At 48.2% G+C, this 24,962-nt stretch overlaps 1 protein-coding gene across 4 annotated transcripts in view; it reads right to left on the bottom strand.

The window, feature by feature from the left end:
• The window catches only part of lpp (LIM domain containing preferred translocation partner in lipoma), a 519,001-nt gene that overhangs the window by 281,948 nt on the left and 212,091 nt on the right, over positions 1–24,962 (bottom strand). For all 4 annotated transcript variants that reach the window (XM_045697474.1, XM_045697472.1, XM_045697476.1 and 1 more), the window contains 2 exons: positions 17,227–17,321; positions 2,470–2,592 (listed from right to left, as the gene is read on the bottom strand). In XM_045697474.1, the coding sequence (XP_045553430.1) occupies positions 2,470–2,592; positions 17,227–17,321 (218 nt within the window). The remainder of the gene's footprint in view (positions 1–2,469; positions 2,593–17,226; positions 17,322–24,962) is intronic.

Here is a 24,962-nt window from a genome sequence, read left to right as displayed (position 1 = left end):
AAAGAAGAAGAAACCAAAACAGGGTACACCCTGGAAAGAAGGATACTCCAAACAGAGTACACCCTGGAAAGAAGAAGACTCCAAACAGGGTACACCCTGGAAAGAAGGAGAAACCAAACAGGGTACACCCTGGAAAGAAGAAGACTCCAAACAGGGTACACCCTGGAAAGAAGAAGACTCCAAACAGGGTACACCCTGGAAAGAAGAAGACTCCAAACAGGGTACACCCTGGAAAGAAGGAGAAACCAAACAGGGTACACCCTGGAAAGAAGGAGACTCCAAACAGGGTACACCCTGGAAAGAAGAAGACTCCAAACAGGGTACACCCTGGAAAGAAGGAGAAATCATTTAGCAGACACTCTTATACAGAGCAACATACAGTCATTAAATTCAACTACGGTAGGATAAAGAACCACATAGAGTCATTACATTCAACTACGGTAGGATAAACAACCACATATCACAGCCATTATATTAAACTACGGTAGGATAAACATCCACATATCACAGCCATTACAAGACCCTAGAACAAGGGGTGGCAAATCCGGCCCGCGAGACATTAAAAAATAAAAAATAAATGTTTATATATATATATAATTTTTTTTTACCTCTTTTTTCTCCCCAATTGGTAGTTACAGTCTTGTCCCATTGCTGCAACTCCCGTACGGCCTCGGGAGAGGCGAAGGTCGAGAGCCGTGCGTCCTCCGAAACACGACCCAACCAAGCCGCTGGACCAATTGTGCGCCGCCTCATGGGTCTCCCAGTCACGGCCAGCTGTGACACAGCCTGGGATTGAACCCGGGTCTGTAGTGACGCCTCAAGCACTGCGATACAGTGCCTTAGACCGCTGCGCCACTCGGGAGCCCCCCCCCCGCAAATTGATTTTAAAACAATTGCCCCCCCCCAAAAAAAATGCGGACCTCAATTTCAAAATCCCGATGTGGCCCTCGAACCAAAAGATTTGCCCACCCTTGCCCTAGAACATACCCTCGTTTGCTCCCATAGCAACAGTGGCTCTGAAAACCGTGGAAACTACTACCTTACGGACACAAGGTCCCCATCAAATCAGAACCAGATGTGATCTCTTTTCTGCTGATTGGCCCTCAAGCATTTCCTGTCCCCTTCCCAAAACACGATTGGTTGGTTTTTTAACACTGTGATGTTCTAGATTTATTGTGCGCCCGAAGGCTTTGACTAGTTAAAGTTGCTTTTAAATTCATCTGTTATCTAGTAGTGATGTAGGCCATCTTATTATTAGAAACCCAGTAACACTTTCCAAAAAAAACATTTGAAATATCACACCAAAGGGTCGAACCAATGCAAATAAACGACCTAAGAACTGGGATTAGGTGAGACGACGTCTGTGTACTAACTAACGTGATCTCCACAAATGTCAGGGAAAATTGCATATAAAAGTATTTTTAACGCTGTTCAAATCTGCCCAAAGTCAATGCAAATGGTTCTCTGTGTTGCAGAGGGTTTTGAAAGTAGCTGGTAACGTTTGTACCTGTGTATTGTGGAGTGTTTTGGTAGTAAACTGACAGTACGGTAGTTTACCTGTGTATTGGTAATACAGTGACAGTACGGTAGTTTACCTGTGTATTGGTAATAGGGTGACAGTACGGTAGTTTACCTGTGTATTGGTAATACAGTGACAGTACGGTAGTTTACCTGTGTATTGGTAATACAGTGACAGTACGGTAGTTTACCTGTGTATTGGTAATACAGTGACAGTACGGTAGTTTACCTGTGTATTGGTAATAGGGTGACAGTACGGTAGTTTACCTGTGTATTGGTAATACAGTGACAGTACGGTAGTTTACCTGTGTATTGGTAATACAGTGACAGTACGGTAGTTTACCTGTGTATTGGTAATACAGTGACAGTACGGTAGTTTACCTGTGTATTGGTAATAGGGTGACAGTACGGTAGTTTACCTGTGTATTGGTAATACAGTGACAGTACGGTAGTTTACCTGTGTATTGGTAATACAGTGACAGTACGGTAGTTTACCTGTGTATTGGTAATACAGTGACAGTACGGTAGTTTACCTGTGTATTGGTAATACAGTGACAGTACGGTAGTTTACCTGTGTATTGGTAATACAGTGACAGTACGGTAGTTTACCTGTGTATTGGTAATACAGTGACAGTACGGTAGTTTACCTGTGTATTGGTAATACAGTGACAGTACGGTAGTTTACCTGTGTATTGGTAATACAGTGACAGTACGGTAGTTTACCTGTGTATTGGTAATACAGTGACAGTACGGTAGTTTACCTGTGTATTGGTAATAGGGTGACAGTACGGTAGTTTACCTGTGTATTGGTAATACAGTGACAGTACGGTAGTTTACCTGTGTATTAGTAATAGGGTGACAGTACGGTAGTTTACCTGTGTATTGGTAATACAGTGACAGTACGGTAGTTTACCTGTGTATTAGTAATAGGGTGAAAGTACGGTAGTTTACCTGTGCATGGTGGGACTTGTAAGGTGAGTTACTCTCCAGGTCAGCTAAAATAGAGGTCAGAGAGTCAATCTCAGCGTCCAGACTGGACCTCCTCTCTTCCAGGGTCTTCTCTGGTCCATGCATCTAGAGATAGGACATCTAGGAGTTAGAATGATAGTCACACACACACACACACACACACACACACACACACACACACACACACACACACACACACACACACACAGACAGAGAGAGAGATCTCGCACAGGTCTCACATCTGGACACACACACAAAGGAGTTGGAATGATACAATCACTTGTTTGAATATATGTCATTTCCCATGTCTAAGAGGTATGTACACACACAACGTGCTGCACCCCCCCAATATCCTATTGTTCCCTGCAGTTCAACATTTACAGAGTTAGAGCCTCTGTCAGGGTATCTTCCTACAGCACACCAGGGGTCTTCAGATGTAACTCTCTTCAGATGCTATTCCTGCTCCTAAATTCATAAAGAGCTATTCATCCCTCAAGGCCTGTCTCCTCCCTGCCTCCCTCCCTCCCTGCCTGCCTGCCTGCCTCCCCCTCCCTCCCTCTCTCCCTGCCTGCCTCCCTCCCTCCCCTGCCTGCCTCCCCCCTCCCTCCCTCCCTCCCTCCCTCTCTCCCTGCCTCCCTCCCTCCCTCCCACCCTGCCTGTCTACCCCTTCCTCCCTCCCCTGCCTCCCCCTCCCTCCCTCCCTCCCTCCCTCCCTGCCTGCCTGCCTGCCTGCCTGCCTGCCTCCCTCCCTCCCTCCCTCCCTCCCTCCCTGCCTGTCTGTCTGTCTACCCCTCCCTCCCCTCCCTGCCTCCCCCTCCTTCCCTCCCCTGCCTGTCTGCCTCCCCCTCCCTCCCTCCCTCTCTCTGCCTCCCCCCTCCCTCCCTCCCTTCCTTCCTGCCTGCTCCCTCCCTCCCTCCCTCCCTGCCTGCCTCCCACCCTTTCTCCCTCCCTTCCTCCCTTCCTCCCCCTCCCTGCATGCCTTCTCCCTGCTGGTGCCTGTCTGCCTTGTATTGATCAGAGTCTAAGGACTATTGGTGTCTCTGCCTTGTATTGATCAGAGTCTAAGGACTATTGGTGTGTCTGCTGTCTGCCTGGTATTGATCAGAGTCTAAGCACTATAGGTGTGTCTGCCTGGTATTGATCAGAGTCTAAGGACTATAGGTGTGTCTGCCTTGTATTGATCAGAGTCTAAGGACTATTGGTGTGTCTGCCTGGTATTGATCAGAGTCTAAGGACTATTGGTGTGTCTGCTGTCTGCGGTATTGATCAGAGTCTAAGCACTATTGGTGTGTCTGCTTTTATCTTGTCTGCCTGGTATTGATCAGAGTCTAAGGACTATTGGTGTGTCTGCTGTCTGCCTGGTATTGATCAGAGTCTAAGGACTATTGGTGTGTCTGCCTGGTATTGATCAGAGTCTAAGGACTATTGGTGTGTCTGCCTGGTATGGATCAGAGTCTAAGCACTATTGGTGTGTCTGCGCCTTGTATTGATCAGAGTCTAAGGACTATTGGTGTGTCTGCTGTCTGCCTGGTATTGATCAGAGTCTAAGGACTATTGGTGTGTCTGCTGTCTGCCTGGTATTGATCAGAGTCTAAGGACTATTGGTGTGTCTGCCTGGTATTGATCAGAGTCTAAGGACTATTGGTGTGTCTGCCTGGTATTGATCAGAGTCTAAGCACTATTGGTGTGTCTGCTGTCTGCCTGGTATTGATCAGAGTCTAAGGACTATTGGTGTGTCTGCTGTCTGCCTGGTATTGATCAGAGTCTAAGGACTATAGGTGTGTCTGCCTGGTATTGATCAGAGTCTAAGGACTATAGGTGTGTCTGCCTTGTATTGATCAGAGTCTAAGGACTATAGGTGTGTCTGCCTTGTATTGATCAGAGTCTAAGGACTATTGGTGTGTCTGCTGTCTGCCTGGTATTGATCAGAGTCTAAGGACTATAGGTGTGTCTGCCTTGTATTGATCAGAGTCTAAGGACTATAGGTGTGTCTGCTGTCTGCCTGGTATTGATCAGAGTCTAAGGACTATTGGTGTGTCTGCTGTCTGCCTGGTTTGATCAGAGTCTAAGGACTATAGGTGTGTCTGCCTTGTATTGATCAGAGTCTAAGGACTATTGGTGTGTCTGCCTGGTATTGATCAGAGTCTAAGGACTATAGGTGTGTCTGCCTGGTATTGATCAGAGTCTAAGGACTATAGGTGTGTCTGCCTTGTATTGATCAGAGTCTAAGGACTATAGGTGTGTCTGCCTGGTATTGATCAGAGTCTAAGGACTGTAGGTGTGTCTGCCTTGTATTGATCAGAGTCTAAGGACTGTAGGTGTGTCTGCCTGGTATTGATCAGAGTCTAAGTACTATTGGTGTGTCTGCTGTCTGCCTGGTATTGATCAGAGTCTAAGGACTATAGGTGTGTCTGCCTGGTATTGATCAGAGTCTAAGTACTATTGGTGTGTCTGCTGTCTGCCTGGTATTGATCAGAGTCTAAGGACTATAGGTGTGTCTACCTGGTATTGATCAGAGTCGAAGGACTATTGGTGTGTCTGCTGTCTGCCTGGTATTGATCAGAGTCTAAGGACTATAGGTGTGTCTGCCAGGTATTGATCAGAGTCTAAGGACTGTAGGTGTGTCTGCCTGGTATTGATCAGAGTCTAAGGACTATAGGTGTGTCTGCCTGGTATTGATCAGAGTCTAAGGACTATAGGTGTGTCTGCTGTCTGCCTTGTATTGATCAGAGTCTAAGGACTATAGGTGTGTCTGCATGGTATTGATCAGAGTCTAAGGACTGTAGGTGTGTCTGCCTGGTATTGATCAGAGTCTAAGGACTATAGGTGTGTCTGCCTGGTATTGATCAGAGTCTAAGGACTATAGGTGTGTCTGCCTTGTATTGATCAGAGTCTAAGGACAATAGGTGTGTCTGCCTGGTATTGATCAGAGTCTAAGTACTATTGGTGTGTCTGCTGTCTGCCTGGTATTGATCAGAGTCTAAGGACTATAGGTGTGTCTGCCTGGTATTGATCAGAGTCTAAGGACTATAGGTGTGTCTGCCTTGTATTGATCAGAGTCTAAGGACTATTGGTGTGTCTGCCAGGTATTGATCAGAGTCTAAGGACTGTAGGTGTGTCTGCCTGGTATTGATCAGAGTCTAAGGACTATAGGTGTGTCTGCCTTGTATTGATCAGAGTCTAAGGACTATAGGTGTGTCTGCCTGGTATTGATCAGAGTCTAAGGACTGTAGGTGTGTCTGCCTGGTATTGATCAGAGTCTAAGGACTATAGGTGTGTCTGCCTGGTATTGATCAGAGTCTAAGGACTATAGGTGTGTCTGCCTTGTATTGATCAGAGTCTAAGGACAATAGGTGTGTCTGCTGTCTGCCTGGTATTGATCATAGTCTAAGGACTATAGGTGTGTCTGCCTTGTATTGATCAGAGTCTAAGGACTATAGGTGTGTCTGCTGTCTGCCTGGTATTGATCAGAGTCTAAGGACTATAGGTGTGTCTGCCTTGTATTGATCAGAGTCTAAGGACTATTGGTGTGTCTGCCTGGTATTGATCAGAGTCTAAGGACTATAGGTGTGTCTGCCTGGTATTGATCACAGTCTAAGGACTATAGGTGTGTCTGCCTTGTATTGATCACAGTCTAAGGACTATAGGTGTGTCTGCCTTGTATTGATCAGAGTCTAAGGACTATAGGTGTGTCTGCTGTCCCTGGTATTGATCAGAGTCTAAGGAGTATTGGTGTGTCTGCTGTCTGCCTGGTATTGATCAGAGTCTAAGGACTATAGGTGTGTCTGCTGTCTGCCTGCTATTGATCAGAGTCTAAGGACTATAGGTGTGTCTGCCTGGTATTGATCAGAGTCTAAGGACTATAGGTGTGTCTGCTGTCTGCCTGGTATTGATCAGAGTCTAAGGACTATAGGTGTGTCTGCCTTGTATTGATCAGAGTCTAAGGACTATAGGTGTGTCTGCCTGGTATTGATCAGAGTCTAAGGACTGTAGGTGTGTCTGCCTGGTATTGATCAGAGTCTAAGGACTATAGGTGTGTCTGCCTGGTATTGATCAGTGTCTAAGGACTATAGGTGTGTCTGCTGTCTGCCTGGTATTGATCAGAGTCTAAGGACTATAGGTGTGTCTGCTGTCTGCCTGGTATTAATCAGAGTCTAAGGACTATAGGTGTGTCTGCCTGGTATTGATCAGAGTCTAAGGACTATAGGTGTGTCTGCCTGGTATTGATCAGAGTCTAAGGACTATAGGTGTGTCTGCCTGGTATTGATCAGAGTCTAAGGACTATAGGTGTGTCTGCCTTGTATTGATCAGAGTCTAAGGACTATAGGTGTGTCTGCCTGGTATTGATCAGAGTCTAAGGACTATAGGTGTGTCTGCCTGGTATTGATCAGAGTCTAAGGACTATAGGTGTGTCTGCCTGGTATTGATCAGAGTCTAAGGACTATAGGTGTCTCTGCTGTCTGCCTGGTATTGATCAGAGTCTAAGGACTATAGGTGCCTCTGTTCCCACTCACATACTTTATCCTGGTTTAGTTTGGGGTGGCATTAGGATTCACAGCCTGTCTTTCATTCGATCTGTGTGTGTGTGAGGATAGTTGACCTTGGCCTTAAACAAGCCTCTATAAGCCAGCCAGAAAGACAGACTCCACTGTGTGAAGAGTACAGAGCAGAATAAGACAACAATCAATGTTTGAAAGGAAACTCTCGTAATACGGTGGACCTTTCACCCTGAACTCTGTCTCGCTGTGTGTTCAGAGTTATCTTTGTTTTAAAAGGTATGCTCCCTATTCTCTCTCATCCAATAACCATACCAGAAGAAAAACAGCACCCACTCAAGTCAATAAATCAATCAATCCGTCACAACTTCCGCCGAAGTCGGTTCCTCTCCTTGTTCGGGCGGCGTTCGGCGGTCGACGTCACCGGTCTTTTAGCCATCGCCGATCCACCTTTCATGTTCCATTTGTCTTGTCTTGTTATCCCGCACACCTGGTTTACATTCCCTCATTGCTTGACGTGTATATAACCCTCTGTTCCCCTCCATGTCTGTGTGTGGAATTGTTTGTTGTAAAGTGTTTGTGCACTTCAGACTGGTTTGTTATTGAATCCCGTATTTTGTTGTTTCTAAGTGCAGTTTGTTTTGCCTTATTAAACTGCTCCGGTTGTTACCCAGTTCTGCTCTCCTGCGCCCGACTTCCCTGCAGCCAGTTACGCACCTCTTACAGAATTACACACCCGAATATGGAGTCAGCAGGAGCAGGTGCCCCTGATATAGGGGTCGAGGAGCGCCCACTACTCGCCCCCCCCTGCACCCGGTCCAATGGGATTCGTCTCCCCCTTCCCCGGGAGTACGATGGGACGGCTGCACGCTGCCAGGGTTTCCTGCTGCAGCTGGATCTGTACCTGGCAACCGTCCACCCGGCTCCCTCGGGCCGTGAGAGGGTGTCCGCCCTCGTCTCGTGCCTCTTGGGGAAAGCCCTGGAGTGGGCCAACGCCGTGTGGGGAGAAGGAGATCCGGCGCTGGACCATTTCGAGGATTTCACCCGAGGGTAGAGCGGCGGGTGAACGTCTCTTCCATCTGAGGCAGGGGACGAGGAGCGCCCAGGAGTTAGCGATGGACTTTCGGACCCTGGCCCGCCGCTGCGGGATGGAACGACAGGGCCCTGATCGACCACTATCGCTACAGTCTGCACGAGGACGTCCGTCGGGACTTGGCCTGCAGGGACACCACTCTTACCTTTGACCAGCTGGTGGACCTGTCCATTCGGCTGGATAACCTGCTGGCTACCCGCCTACATCCAGAGCCGGGTCTGTCGGTTCCATCCCCCAGCACCACCGCTCCGATGCCCATGGAGCTGGGAGGTGCTGCGCTCAGGGAGACCGGAGGTGGTTCCGTCACATGCACCATCTGTGGCCGCAGAGGTCACAATGCCGGTCGGTGCCGGGTTGGTTCCTCTGGGTATCGCGGCAGCAGGCAGGGCGCTCTGGCGTCACCCCAGGTGAGCCGGCACCATTCTCACCCAGAGCCCTCTGTTGCACATATGTTTTTGTATGTCACTTTTCATGAGAGTTTTCCCCCGCATTCCCAGCATAAGGAGCTCGTCGATTCAGGCGCGGCTGGGAATTTTATAGACAGATCATTCACCCATAGTTTAGGGATCCCCATTGTTCCAGTGGCTATGCCCTTCCCAGTTCACGCCTTAGACAGTCGACCATTAGGGTCAGGGTTTCTTAGGGAGGCCACCAGTCCCCTGGGCATGGTGACGCAGGGGGGTCACAAGGAGAGAATCAGTCTCTTCCTCATTGACTCTCCTGCGTTTTCCGTGGTGCTTGGCCTACCCTGGTTAGCCTGTCATGACCCCACTGTGTCATGGCAGCAGAGGGCTCTCACGGGGTGGTCGCGAGTGCGCTCGGGGAGGTGTGTAGGGGTTTCCGTTGGTACAACTACAGTGGTACAACTAAGTCCAGACCAGGTCTCCACCGTGCGCATTCCCCCCGGATATTCCGATTTGGCTCTCGCCTTCTCCAAAAAGACAGCGACGCAATTACCACCCCATCGTCGGGGTGATTGTGCGATAAATCTCCTGGTAGATGCCGCACTCCCCAGGAGTCACGTGTATCCTCTGTCACAGGCGGAGACGGAAACATATGTCTCCGAATCCCTGCGTCAGGGGTACATTCGATCCTCTACTTCACCCGCATGCTCGAGTTTATTTTTGGTGAAGAAGAAGGAGGGGGGTCTGTGTCCATGTATTGACTATCGAGCGCTTAACCAGATCACTGTGAGGTACAGTTACCCGCTACCTCTCATAGCCACAGCGAGTCAATGCACGGGGCGTGCTTCTTCACAAAACTAGATTTCAGGAGCGCTGGAGGAGCGCACAACCTCAGGAGCGCACAACCTGGTGCGTGTCCGGGTGGGAAACGAGTGGAAGACAGCGTTCAGTACCACCTCAGTGCATTATGAGTACCTTGTCATGCCGTACGGGTTGATGAATGCTCCATCAGTCTTCCAAGCCTTTGTGGATGAGATTTTCAAGGACCTGCACGGGCAGGGTGTAGTGGTGTATATCGATGAGATTCTAATATACGCCGCTGCACGCGCCGAGCATGTGTCCTTGGTGCGCAAGGTGCTTGGTCGACTGTTGGAGCATGACCTAGGCTGAGAAATTCCTGTTCTCCCAGCAGTCCGTCTCCTTACTAGGATACCGCATTTCCACTTCAGGGTGGAGATAGCGAGTGACCGCATTTCAGCCGTGCGTAATTGGCCGACTCCCACCACGGTAAAGGAGGTGCGGCGGTTTCTAGGGTTTGCCAATTACTACCGGAGGTTTATCCGGGGTTTTGGTCAGGTAGCGGCTCCCATTACCTCACTGCTGAAGGAGGGTCCGGTTCGGTTGCAGTGGTCGGCTGAGGCGGATCGGGCTTTTGGTCACCTAAGGGCCCTGTTTACCTCGGCTCCCGTGCTGGCCCATCCGGATCCCTCTTTGGCGTTCACAGTGGAGGTGGACGCGTCCGAGGCTGGGATAGGAGCCGTGCACTACGGGGTGCCTGAGGATATAGTGTCTGACCGAGGTCCCCAGTTGACGTCGAGGGTCTGGAGAGCGTTCATGGAGCGTCGATCAGCCCTACCTCAGGTTTTCACCCCGAGAGTAATGGGCAGGTGGAGAGAGTTAACCAGGATGTGGGTAGGTTTCTGTGGTCTTATTGCCAGGACCGGCTGGGGGAATGGGTGGTGTTCGAGCCCTGGGCAGAGATGGCCCAGAACTCGCTTCGCCACTCCTCCACTAACCTCTCCCCCTTCCAGTGCGTACTGGGGTATCTGCCGGTTCTGGCTCCTTGGCATCAGAGTCAGACCGAGGCTCCTGCGGTGGACAACTGGTTCAGGTGCGCGGAGGAGACATGGGACACCGCCCATGTTCACCTTCAGCGTGCCGAGCTGCGCCAGAAAGCCAGCGCAGACCGTCACCGCAATGAGACCCTGGAGTTCGCACCGGGAACCGGGTCTGGCTCTCGACCCGAAACCTGCCCCTCCGCCTGCCCGCCGGAAGCTGGGTCCGCTTTGTGGGGCCGTTAGTCCTATGAACATATTCCTTCCCTTACCCCTCCATGTCTCTCAGCCGTGTGGCTGTCCATCTATCGGGATTCCACCCCCTCTGGACATCGAGGGGTTCCGGCCGCCGTTTGCTCCATACTGGATTCGCGCGCGAGGGCCTTCAGTACCTCGTGGAGTGGGAGGGGTATGGTCTGGAGGAGAGATGCTGGGATGCCGGTGGAGGACGTGTTGGACCCTTCAATGCTGCGGGAGTTCCATCGTCTCCATCCGGATCGCCCTGCACCGAGGCCTCCGGGTCGTCCCAGAGGCCGGTGTCGGCACGCGGTCACGGGGGGGGTACTGTCACGACTTCCGCCGAAGTCAGTTCCTCTCCTTGTTCGGGCGGCGTTCGCCGGTCGACGTCACCGGTCTTCTAGCCATCGCCGATCCACCTTTAATTTTCCATTTGTTTTGTCTTGTTTTCCCACTCACCTGGTTTACATTCTCTCATTACTTGACGTGTATATAACCCTCTGTTCCCCTCCATGTCTGTGTGTGGAATTGTTTGTTGTAAAGTGTTTGTGCACTTCAGACTGGTTTGCGACGGGTTATTGAATCCATTCATCCATTCAATACCCATCCATTCAATACCTAGCCATTCAATACCCATCCATTCAATACCCAGCCATTCAATACCCATCCATTCAATACCCATCCATTCCATACCCATCCATTCAATACCCAGCCATTCAATACCCATCCATTCAATACCCAGCCATTCAATACCCCTCCATTCAATACCCCTCCATTCAATACCCAGCCATTCAATACCCATCCATTCAATACCCATCCATTCAATACCCATCCATTCAATACCCATCCATTCAATAGCCAGCCATTCAATACCCAGCCATTCAATACACAGCCATTCAATACCCAGCCATTCAATACCCAGCCATTCAATACCCATCCATTCAATAGCCAGCCATTCAATACCCAGCCATTCAATACCCAGCCATTCAATACCTAGCCATTCAATACCCCTCCATTCAATACCCAGCCATTCAATACCCATCCATTCAATACCCATCCATTCAATAGCCAGCCATTCAATACCCAGCCATTCAATACCTAGCCATTCAATACCCAGCCATTCAATACCCATCTATTCAATACCCATCCATTCAATACCCATCCATTCAATACCCAGCCATTCAATACCCAGCCATTCAATACCCATCCATTCAATACCCATCCATTCAATACCCAGCCATTCAATACCTAGCCATTCAATACCCCTCCATTCAATACCCAGCCATTCAATACCCATCCATTCAATACCCATCCATTCAATACCCATCCATTCAATACCAATCCATTCAATACCCAGCCATTCAATACCCAGCCATTCAATACACAGCCATTCAATACCCATCCATTCAATACCCAGCCATTCAATACCCATCATTCAATACCCATTCAATAGCTAGCCATTCAATACCAAGCCCTCTTCTGGCTGTGCTGGGCAGATTCATTTAGAGAACATCATTGACTACAACAACCTATAAAAGGAAGAATCTAGCTGAAGGTAACTGGATGGAAACTAGCTAGGTACAGAGGCATCTACTACGGCTAATGTCTCTATACAGGAATCAGACTAATATAGGTTAGGTTATAGCTTATTTGATTATTCATGTTTGCTTTGCCTTGCTGTATGTACACACTCAGCCCTCTTCTTCTTGTTAATCCTGTTAAAGAAGCAGAAATGATTTAACATCCCTTTTTTCATTCATGAAACATGTAGTGAAGACGTTAAGTCAAGACGTAAGTGAAACGTAGTGAAGACGTTAAGTCAAGACGTAAGTGAAACGTAGTGAAGACGTTAAGTCAAGACGTAAGTGAAACGTAGTGAAGACGTTAAGTCAAGACGTAAGTGAAACGTAGTGAAGACGTTAAGTCAAGACGTAAGTGAAACGTAGTGAAGACATTAAGTCGTCATAACAAACACAACACACATCATTGCTTTATTACTTGACACAGAGCTATAAAAGTATTATGCATTGTTATAATTGTTATAAAATGACCACATCTTTTTGGTTTTATCATATAACTAGAAAAGAATGGAAAAGAACTGAATAGAGTAACTGTTTTCTATTTGTATTGTGTCACATATTACGGGCCCCCTATTGACAGGCTGTGGAGATGGAACAAACTGAACTAACTCTGAACTGCCGTCAGTCTGGTATTATTTGGAATAACCTCACAACTGGCAACCGGTTTGTGTTTAATAGAACCTTAATAAATCCCAGACTATGCCTTTAGATGTCTTAATAAATCCCAGACTATGTCTTTAGATGTCTTAATAAATCCCAGACTATGCCTTTAGATGTCTTAATAAATCCCAGACTGTCTTTAGATGTCTTAATAAATCCCAGACTATGTCTTTAGATGTCGTAATAAATCCCAGACTATGCCTTTAGATGTCTTAATAAATCCCAGACTATGTCTTTAGATGTCTTAATAAATCCCAGACAATGCCTTTAGATGTCTTAATAAATCCCAGACTATGTCTTTAGATGTCGTAATAAATCCCAGACTATGCCTTTAGATGTCTTAATAAATCCCAGACTATGTCTTTAGATGTAGAACCTTAATAAATCCCAGACAATGCCTTTAGATGTCTTAATAAATCCCAGACTATGTCTTTAGATGTAGAACCTTAATAAATCCCAGACTATGCCTTTAGATGTCTTAATAAATCCCAGACTATGTCTTTAGATGTCTTAATAAATCCCAGACAATGCCTTTAGATGTCTTAATAAATCCCAGACTATGTCTTTAGATGTAGAACCTTAATAAATCCCAGACTATGCCTTTAGATGTCTTAATAAATCCCAGACTATGTCTTTAGATGTCTTAATAAATCCCAGACTATGTCTTTAGATGTCTTAATAAATCCCAGACTATGCCTTTAGATGTCGTAATAAATCCCAAACTATGTCTTCAGATACAGAACCAGACTCTTCTGCTCACGCTATGATACCAGTGTCTGTTACATTGACCACGTTCCAAATGGCAACATATTCCCTTTATAGTGCACTACTTTAGGGCATATACTGTAGGTCTCTGGTTAACAGTAGTGCACTGTATAGGGAATGAGGTTGCCATTTGGGATGCAGACATTTATTTTTTATTTTTTTATTTTTTTATACAGTGTTTCTATATGGTGTTTACAGTATACAGCTTTATCCACACATCCCCTAACCAGAGTGTTACAAATTGTCTGTGGGAAAGAGAGAGAACCAGCAGTAAAGCTTCACTAGAGATACATGCGTTTGATTACATACACTACATGACCAACAGTATGTGGACAGTTGTTCATCCAACATCTCATTCCAAAAACATGGCCATTAATATGGAGTTGGACCCCCCCTTTGCTAATATAACAGCCTCCACTCTTCTGGGAAGGCTTTCCACTAGATGTTGGAACATTGCTGCAGGGACTTGCTTCCAATTCAGCCACAAGAACATTAGTGAGGTCGGGCACTGAAGATGGGCGTTTGTATCAGGTATCAACCCAGATGCAGACCGTGTTGAAGTAACAATGTTTATTACAGCAACAGGGGCAAAGGTACAGGACGGCAGGCAGGCTTTGGATCAGGCAGAGTGAACAGGCGGATGGGTACAGGGTCAGGACAGGCAAGGGTCAAAAAACCAGGAGGACGAGAAAAGAAAGACTGGGGAAAAGCAGGAGTTGAGACACAAAAACGCTGGTTGGCTTGACAAACAAGACGAACTGGCAACAGACAAACAGAGAACACAGGTATAAATACACAGGGGATAATGGCCAAGATGGGCGACACCTGGAGGTGGGTGGAGAGCGTCACAAAGACAGGTGAAACAGATCAGGGTGTGACAGTTCGATGGGGTTGAGGTCGGGGCTGTGTGCAGGCCAGTCAAGTTCTTCCACACTGATCTCGACAAACCATTTTTGTATGGACCTTGCTTTGTGCACAGGGAGCATTGTCATACTGAAGCAGGAAAGGGCCTTCCACAAACTGTTGCCACAAAGTTGCAAGCACAGAACCGTCTGGAATGTCATTGTATGCTGTAGAATTGAAATGTCCCTTCACTGGAACTAAGGGGCCTGGCCCGAACCATGAAAATCAGCCCCAGACCATTATTCCTCCTCCACCAAACTTTACACTATGAATTGGGGCAGGTAGTGCTCTGCTGGCATCCGCCAAACCCAGATTCGTTCGTCGGACTGCCAGATAGTGAAGCGTGATTCATCACTCCAGAGAATGCATTTCCCCGTCACAGAGTCCAATGGCGGCGAGCTTTACATCACTCCAGCCAATGCTTGGCATTGCGCATGGTGATCTTAGGCTTGTGTGCGGCTGCTCTGCCATGGAAACCCATTTCATGAAGCTCCCGACGAACAGTTCTTGTCCTGACGTTGCTTCCAGAGGCAGTTTGGAACTCGATAGTGAATGATGCAAACGAGGACAGTAGTTTTTTACCGCTACACGCTACAGCACTCAGCGGTCCCGTTCTATGAGCTTGTGTGGCCTACCACTTCACGGCTGAGCCGTTGTTGCTCCTAGACGTTTCCACTTCACAATAACAGCCCTTACAGTTGACCGGGGCAGCTCTAGCAGGGCAGACATTTGACAAACTGACTTGTTGGAAAGGTGGCATCCTATGACGTTGCTACGTTGAAAGTCATTGAGCTCTTCAGTAAGGCCATTCTACTGCCAATGTTTGTCTATGGCGATTGCATGGCTGTGTGCTTGATTTTATACACCTGTCAGCAACGGGTGTGGCTGAAATAGCTGAATGCACTAATTTGAACGGGTGTCCACATACTTTTGAATATATTGTGCATCTGTGAGCAACGGATATATATCTGTATTCCCAGTCATGTGAAATCCATAGATTAGGGAACGATTAATTAATTTCAATTGACTGATTTCCTTATATGAACTTTAACTCAGTGAAATCTTTGAAATTGTTGTCCACATACTTTTGTATATATAGTGTATAAATCGGACTGTGATATACTGTTGGCGTAGCAAGGATGACTTGCTGACTGACTGACTGACTGTTTATCTGACTGACTGTTTATCTGACTTGCTGACTGACTGACTGTTTATCTGACTGACTGACTGACTGACTGACTGACTGATTGACTGTTTATCAGACAGACAGACAGACAGACAGACAGACAGACAGACAGACAGACAGACAGACAGACAGACAGACAGACAGACAGACAGACAGACAGACAGACAGACAGACAGACAGACAGAGGATCAATGAAACAGATAAAACTGGACAGGCTAATAAAAGAACTCGCTCCGAGTACCTGATTATCAAAGGTGTGTGAAACGCTACGAGGATTTCCCCTCAGGGGGTCAAGCCCTGTGTAAGGTTGCATCCCAAATGGCACTCTATAGCCATAGGGGCCCTGGTCAAAAGTAGTGCACTATGTAGGGAATAGGGTGCAATTTGGAACACAATCAGTCAGTCAGCCAGTCAGAGGGGAGCAGCAGGCCCTGAAGCAGGGTGACATGCCTGGGGACATGAGATGTGAAGGACGAGGGGTCCAGCTCCAGAGAGTGGGTATAGGAGGGAGAGTGAAGTACAGAATTACTGTACTTGGCTGTTTAATACAGAGGTACTGCTACCTGGCTGTGTAATACAGAGGTACTGCTACCTGGCTGTTTAATACAGAGGTACTGCTACCTGGCTGTGTAATACAGAGGTACTGCTACCTGGCTGTGTAATACAGAGGTACTGCTACCTGGCTGTGTAATACAGAGGTACTGCTACCTGGCTGTTTAATACAGAGGTACTGCTACCTGGCTGTTTAATACAGAGGTACTGCTACCTGGCTGTGTAATACAGAGGTACTGCTACCTGGCTGTTTAATACAGAGGTACTGCTACCTGGCTGTTTAATACAGAGGTACTGCTACCTGGCTGATTAATACAGAGGTACTGCTACCTGGCTGATTAATACAGAGCTACTGCTACCTGGCTGATTAATACAGAGCTACTGCTACCTGGCTGTTTAATACAGAGGTACTGCTACCTGGCTGATTAATACAGAGGTACTGCTACCTGGCTGATTAATACAGAGCTACCGCTACCTGGCTGTTTAATACAGAGGTACCGCTACCTGGCTGTTTAATACAGAGGTACCTCTACCTGGCTGTTTAATACAGAGCTACCTCTACCTGGCTGTTTAATACAGAGCTACTGCTACCTGGCTGTTTAATACAGAGCTACTGCTACCTGGCTGTTTAATACAGAGCTACTGCTACCTGGCTGTTTAATACAGAGCTACTGCTACCTGGCTGTTTAATACAGAGGTACTGCTACCTGGCTGTTTAATACAGAGCTACTGCTACCTGGCTGTTTAATACAGAGCTACTGCTACCTGGCTGTTTAATACAGAGCTACTGCTACCTGGCTGTTTAATACAGAGCTACTGCTACCTGGCTGTTTAATACAGAGCTACTGCTACCTGGCTGTTTAATACAGAGCTACTGCTACCTGGCTGTTTAATACAGAGCTACTGCTACCTGGCTGTTTAATACAGAGGTACTGCTACCTGGCTGATTAATACAGAGGTCCTTCTACCTGGCTGATTCAGGTTAATAGACTTACCTGAATAAATATATTTCATGAAAATGATCATACCTGATAATCTCTGTCCATGGGTGGAGGTGGTAGGAAAGAGATGGAGGATGAGAGGCCTCCATCATCAGTGGGAGGAGGTGGTAGTGGGTAGTCCCCTGAAACACAGAGACACCAACACAGTCATATTATCCTCTGGGAAGGTCACTCAGATCACACACACATACCGTGGATATCAGTATTTAACGATTTACCACCTTTGGATTTAAAAAAAACAAAACATTTTGGTTATGTTACAAAGTGGGATCGAAATAGATTGAATTGTGATGGGGGTTTTTTTGTGTTTTTTTTGTAATTGGTCTCCACAAAATACTCCATAATGTCAAAGAGAAAAGAAGATTCTACACATTGTTTACAAATTAATAAATATTTTATAACTAAAATATAGTTGTTGCATAAGTACTGTATTCTTTGTTTAGGCAAGCCTAAATGAGTTCAGGAGTGAAATGTGGCTTAACAAATCCCATAATAAGTTACATGGACTGACTCACTCTGTGTATAATAATAGGGCTTGACATGATTTTTAATGACTACCCCTTCCTCTGTTCCCCATACATACAACATCTGGCAGGCCCCTCGGTCAAGTACTGAATATCAAGCACAAATTCAACTACAAAGACCAGGGAGCTTTTAGAAAGCCTCATAAAGAAGGGCATTGATTGGTAGATGGGTTTTGATAACAAATCAGACATTGAATATCTCTTTAAGCGTGGTCGGGTTTAATAATTATACTGTGGATGATGTATTAAACCACCCAGACACATCACAGATACAGTCAAACCTTCTGAACTGAGCTGCAGGACAGGAAGGAAACTGCTCAGGGATTTCACCATGAGGCCATTGGTGATTTTAAAACAGTTACAGAGTTTAAAGGCTGTGATAGGAGAAAACTGAGGATGGATCAACAACATTGTAGTTACTCCATAATAATGACCTAAAAGACAAGAGTGAAAAGAAGAACACAAATAATCAGAATAAAACTATTCCAAAACATGCATCCTATATGCAAATAAGACACTAAAGTAATACTGCAAAATAACACGGCAAAGGAATCCACATTTTGGCCTAAATGCAAAGCCTTATGTTTGGGACAAATCCAACACAACACATCACTGGGTAAAGCCTGTCTTCCCAGTACCAGGTCAAGCCGTTTGGACTCACTAACGCCTCCGCTATCTTCCAGGCCCTGGTAAACGATGTGCTCCGGGACATGCTAAATCGTTTTGTGTTCGTCTACCTTAACGACATCCTGTTGTTTTTCCCCGGTCTACCCAAGAACACATTCTCCATGTCAGACAAGTCCTTCGGCGCCTCTTGGAGAACCAGTTGTTTGTGAAGGCCGAGAAGTGTGAATTCCACCGTTCTACAAACTCCTTTCTGGGATATGTCATCGCTGATGGAAATGTCCAAATGGATCCTGAAAAGGTGAAAGCAGTGGTAGAGTGGCTTCAACCAACGTCCAGGGTGTTTCCTGGGTTTCGCTAACGTTTACCGCCGTTTCACTCGGGGCTATAGCACTCTGGCGTCCCCCATCTCTGCACTCACCTGTCCCATAGTACAGTTTACATGGTCTCCAGCTGTCGACAAAGCCTTTGTGGACCTGACTCATCGGTTCACAACAGCATCCATCCAGACCCGTCCCATCAATTTGTGGTTGAGGTTGATGCTTATGACGTTTGGAGTTGGGGGCCATCCTGTCCCAGCGATCTGACGAGGAACAAAAGCTTCATCCCTGTGCCTTCCTGTCCCATCGTCTCCATCCTGCAGAGAGGGACTATCGCGTAGGCACCCGAGAACTCCTGGCGGTGAAGACGGCGTTGGAAGAGTGAAGGCACTGGCTACAAGGAGCAGAAGAGCCATTTTTGGTATGGACCGACCATAAAAATGTGGAATATCTCCGTACAGCCAAGCGCCTTAACTCCAGGCAGGACCGGTGGGCTTTGTTATTTACAAGATTCAACTTCACCATTTCCTACCGCCCAAGGTCCAATAATGTGAAGCCTGACGCACTTTCCTGCCTTTACAGTTCCTCTGTCAAACCCTCGGTCTCAGAAACCATTGTCTCTACCTCCTGCCTTGCGGCTTCAGTGGGTTGGGGTATTGAAAACCTTGGTTCGCAAGGTTCCCAGCCTGAACCTGAAGGGGCCCGGGCTAAGCGGTTGTTTGTCCCTAACTCAGTCACGCCCTGATCTGTTTCACCTGTCACTCTGCTTGTCTCCACCCCCCTCCAGGTATCTCTTATTTTCCCCGGTGTATATATCCCTGTGTTTCCTGTCTCTCTGCTTGTCTCCACCCCCCTCCAGGTATCTCTTATTTTCCCCGGTGTATATATCCCTGTGTTTCCTGTCTCTCTGCTTGTCTCCACCCCCCTCCAGGTATCTCTTATTTTCCCCGGTGTATATATCCCTGTGTTTCCTGTCTCTCTGTGACAGTTAGTCTTGTTTGTCAAGTCAACCAGCATTTTTGTGTCTCAGCTCCTGCTTTTTCCAGTGTCTCTTTTCTCGCCCTCCTGGGTTTTGACCCTTGCCTGTCCTGACTCTGAGCCCGCCTGCCTGACCACTCTGCCTGCCCCTAGCCTAGTGGTTAGAGCGTTGGACTAGTAACCGAAAGGTTGCAAGTTCAAAATCCCCGAGCTGACAAGGTAGAAATCTGTCGTTCTGCCCCTGAACCTGGCAGTCAACCGACTGTTCCTAGGCCGAAATAATTTGTTCTTTAACTGCCTTGCCTAGTTAAATAAAGGTTAAAAAAAAAAATGTTTTAAGAAAAAACCTTGAGGCTGCCTATCGTCTTGTACCGTTTGGACTCTGGCCCGGTTTATGAACTCTGGCCTGTACCCGACCTGCCTTTTGCCTTTTGTTATAGTAAATATTGGAGCTCAACCATCTGCCTCCTGTGTCTGCGTTTTGGGTCTCGCCTTGTGCCCGTATACAGGGGGTGAAAACTGATCTAATAAAAGTATATTAGTCTTTCTTTTTTCATTAAATTAAAAATATATATATATATATACTTTTTCTTCCACTTTGACATTACAGAGTATTTTGTATGGATCACTGACAAAACAAATCCAGCTATGTTACACGATAAAATGTGAAGAAATCCAAGGAGGGAGAATACTTATGTTACCCACTGTATAAGTGTTCCAAATGGCACCCTATTCCCTTTATAGTGCACTATATTTGACCAGGGCCCATAGGACTCTGTTCAAAATTAGAACACTATGTAGGAAATAGGGTGCCATTTGGGACTCCCTGGTGGTAAAAAAAAATCACACCAACAGTTAGAAAATGAACTATTAATACGATTGAATCAAATACAGCCGACTGTAGCGATAGACAGTGGTTGTAAAATTAATCAAAGAATTATACATTACTATAAAAAGTGAAGAGTAAATAACCAAGACAAAATAAACCGCTGAGTTTATTAGCTATCATGTACAAAAAGAACTGTGATTATGATCTACATACAGAATATGTCTGTGTGTGTTTTTTAGGTGTTAGTTAGAGAGAGAAAGACAGAGAGAGAGAGAGAGAGAGAGAGAGAGAGAAAGAATGGAAGAGAGAGAGAGAGAGAGAGAGAGGAAGAGAGAGAGAGAGAGAAAGAAAGGATTGAGAGAAAGAGAGGGAGAGAGAGAAAGAGAAGAAGAGACAGAGAGAAAGGAGAGAGAGAAAGGAGAGAGAAAAAGAGAGAGAGAGAGAAATGAGAGAGAGAGAGAGAGAGAGAGAGAGAGAGAGAGAAAGGAGAGAGAGAAAGGAGAGAGAAAGGAGAGAGAGGGAGACAAAGAGAGGAAGAGAGAAAGATGGAGAGAGAAAGAGAGAGAGAGAGAGAAAGGCGAGAGAGAGAGAGAGAAAGGAGAGGAAGAGAGAGAGAAAGGAGAGAGAGAGACAAAGAGAGGAAGAGAGAGAGAAAGGAGAGAGAGAAAGAGGGAGAGAGAAAGAGAGAGAGAGAGAGAAAGAAAGGAGAGAGAGAGATAAAGGAGAGGAAGAGAGAGCTCGATAGCGAGAGACACTAACCACCAACACCGTCAGATTGACACACATAATTGCAACACTTCAGTCTAACTAAGGGTCTCTAATCTGGAGTTTGCTGTGATGTGTAGTCGTTGAGATTGAAGATGTAAACGCTGTGTTAAAATGCCTTATCTCTGCCAGGAGAGGAGAATCAAGCCAAATGAAGACTACTTGTAAAAGTGTTCACTAATCCAAGGATTCACCCAAGCACATGTTCCAGCCAGGATAAGAAGTAACACGCAAAATTAGATTTCTAGTTGTCTCCTCGTCTCCGAGAAAGGACTTGGTAGTGAATCCCAAATGGCATGCTATTTGGGGTGACATTTAAGACGCAAACTTAGGACTTGAGATTGAATCACTTGACTGTGTACTTCTAAGTACCCAAACAGACATGAGATTTGCAAATTAAAAGCTTTGATGAGTCCTGTTCAGAAATTCAATTTGCTCCCCCCCCACCCCCCCCTCCCGGTCCTACTTTTATCTGTTTTCATTACAAATCTAATTGATGTTATCAATGTAGCTTATACGGAGTCTGCTGACCAAATTAATTAAGCATGGTTTTGTTGAGCTTAAATAAAACACACCGCAGCAGCGAAGCCTCAACAGCCACTGGTTGTAATATTATAATATGGGGCACGTGTCTCTGTGTTCTGCGCTATCCAACGCTGTTTCTTTAAATGTTAAACATGACATTAAGAGTTCCCTGTGGGTGCGTGAAGAAGCGAGGGAGGGAGGGAGGGAGGGGGAGGGAGGGAGGGAGGAAGGGAGGGAGGGGGGGAGGGAGGGAGGGGGGAGGTGGAGAGGGAGGGGGGGAGGGGGAGGGAGGGGGAAGGTGGAGGGAGGGGGGAGGGAGGGAGGGGGAGGTGGAGAGGGAGGGGGGAGGGAGGGGGAGGTGGAGGGAGGGAGGGAGAGGGGGGAGGTGGAGGGAGGGGGGAGGTGGAGAGGGAGGGGGGGAGGGAGGGAGGGAGGGAGGAAGGGAGGGAGGGGGGGGGAGGGAGGGAGGGGGGAGGTGGAGGGAGGGAGGGAGAGGGGGGGAGGTGGAGGGAGAGGGGGGGAGGTGGAGGGAGGGGGGAGGTGGAGAGGGAGGGAGGGAGGGAGGGAGGGGGGAGGGAGGGAGGGGGGAGGGAGGGAGGAGGTGGAGAGAGAGGGAGGGAGGGAGGGAGGGAGGGTTTCCATGTGAATTGTTTATGAAATGACCTTCTGACCTCCACTGGCCAAAACTCCTCAGAGAGAAACAACATGAAAGAATAAAAAACAACACAAACATCCTACACCTCTCCCTCACACCTCTCCCCTACACCTCTCCCCTACACCTCTCCTCTACACCTCTCCCCTACACCTCTCCCCTACACCTCTCCCTCACACCTCTCCCCTACACCTCTCCTCTCCTCTACACCTCTCCTCTCCCCTACACCTCTCCTCTACACCTCTCCCCTACACCTCTCCCCTACACCTCTCCTCTACACCTCTCCCCTACACCTCTCCCTCACACCTCTCCCTCACACCTCTCCCCTACACCTCTCCTCTACACCTCTCCCCTACACCTCTCCCCTACACCTCTCCTCTCCCCTACACCTCTCCTCTACACCTCTCCCCTACACCTCTCCCCCTACACCTCTCCCCTACACCTCTCCCTCACCCCTCTCCCTCACCCCTCTCCCCTACACCTCTCCCTCACCCCTCTCCCTCACACCTCTCCCCTACACCCCTCCCCTACACCTCTCCCTCACACCTCTCCCCTACACCTCTCCCCTACACCCCTCTCCTCTACACCTCTCCCCTACACCTCTCCCTCACACCTCTCCCCTACACCTCTCCCCTACACCTCTCCCTCACACCTCTCCCCTACACCTCTCCCTCACCCCTCTCCCCTACACCTCTCCCTCACACCTCTCCCCTACACCTCTCCCTCACCCCTCTCCCCTCCATCCACCCCTCTCCCCTACACCTCTCCCCACACTTCTCTCCTCTCCCCTACACCTCTCCCTCACCCCTCTCCCCTACACCTCTCCCCTACACCTCTCCCTCACCCCTCTCCCCTACACCTCTCCCTCACCCCTCTCCCCTACACCTCTCTACTTCCCTCACCCCTCTCCCCTACACCTCTCCCCTACACCTCTCCCCTACACCTCTCCCTCCCTCACCCCTCTCCCCTACACCTCTCCCTCCCTCACCCCTCTCCCCTACACCTCTCTACTTCCCTCCCTCCCTCCCTCACCCCTCTCCCCTACACCTCCCTCCACCCCTCTCCCCTACACCTCTCTACTTCTCTCACCCCTCTCCCCTACACCTCTCTACTTCCCTCCCTCCCTCACCCCTCTCCCCTACACCTCTCTACTTCACTCCCTCCCTCACCCCTCTCCCCTACACCTCTCTACTTCCCTCACCCCTCTCCCCTACACCTCTCTACTTCCCTCCCTCCATCCACCCCTCTACTTCCCTCCCTCCATCCACACCTCTCCCCTACACCTCTCTACTTCCCTCCCTCCCTCACCACTCTCCCCTACACCTCTCTACTTCCCTCCCTCCCTCCATCCATCCCTCCTTCCCCAACACGACTCTCCCACCCCTCCATCTCTCTCTACTTCCATCCCTCCCTCCCTCCATCCCTCCTTCCCTCCCCTCCGTCTCTCTCTACTGCCATCCCTCCCTCCCTCCATCCCTCCCTCCCTCCCCTCCGTCTCCCTCTACTTCCATCCATCCCTCCCTCCCTCCTTCCCCAACACGACTCTCCCACCCCTCCGTCCATCTTGAAGATCTTCTTGGCCTTCCTGTGACCACAGGTGTTATAGGTGTCCTGGATGGCAAGCTGCGTGCCCCCGGGGAGGCGTTGGGCTGACCACACCAGCCTTTTGGAGAACCCTGCGGTTACAAGCAGTGAAATTGTCGTACCAGGTGGTGATGCAGCCCGACAGGATGTTTTCAACTGTGCATTCTATACAAGTTTGTGAGGGTCTTAGGGGACAAGACACATATACTTCAGCCTCCTGTGGTTGAAGAGGCGCTGCTGCTGCGCCTTCTTCATCACACTGTCTGTGTGGGCGGACCATTTCAGGTTGTCTGTGATGTGTACGCCGAGGAACTTGAATCTTTTCACCCTCTCACCACTCCGCCAGGAGTGACCCACTTGTTCACCCACGCAGTCACGGGTGAACAAAAAGTAGGGGAAGGGGGCTGAGCACACACCCTTGTGGAGTGGAGGTGTTGTTTCCTAACTTCACCACCTGGGGGCGGCCCGTTAGGAAGTCCAGGACCCAGTTGCACAGGGTGGGGTTCAGACCCAGGGCCCCGAGTTTAATGATGAGCTTTGGAGGGTACTATGGTGTTGAATGCTGAGCTGTAGTCAATGAACAGCATTCTTACATAGGTGTTCCTCTTGTCCAGATGGGGATAGGGCAGTTTGCAGAGTGATGGCGATTGCATCGTCTGTGGACCTGTTGGTGCGGTATGCAAACTGAAGTGGGTCTAGGGTGACAGGTAAGGTGGAGGTGATATGATCCTTGACTAGTCTCTCAAAGCACTACATGATGATAGAAGTGAGTGCTATGGGGTGATAGTCATTTAGTTCAGTTACCTTTAGCTTTCTTGGGTACAGGAACAATGGTGGCCCTCTTGAAGCATGTGGGGACAGCAGACTGGGATAGGGAGAGATTGAATATGTCTGTAAACACACCAGCCAGCTGGTCTGGACATGCTCTGAGGACGCGGCTAGAGATGCCGTCTGGGCCGGCA

Source organism: Salmo salar, chromosome ssa16 (assembly GCF_905237065.1).
Source record: "Salmo salar chromosome ssa16, Ssal_v3.1, whole genome shotgun sequence".
NCBI classification, from domain to species: Eukaryota; Metazoa; Chordata; class Actinopteri; order Salmoniformes; family Salmonidae; genus Salmo; species Salmo salar.
The sequence above is the reverse complement of the archived record's forward strand: the minus strand, read 5'-3'. Positions and strand labels throughout refer to the sequence as shown.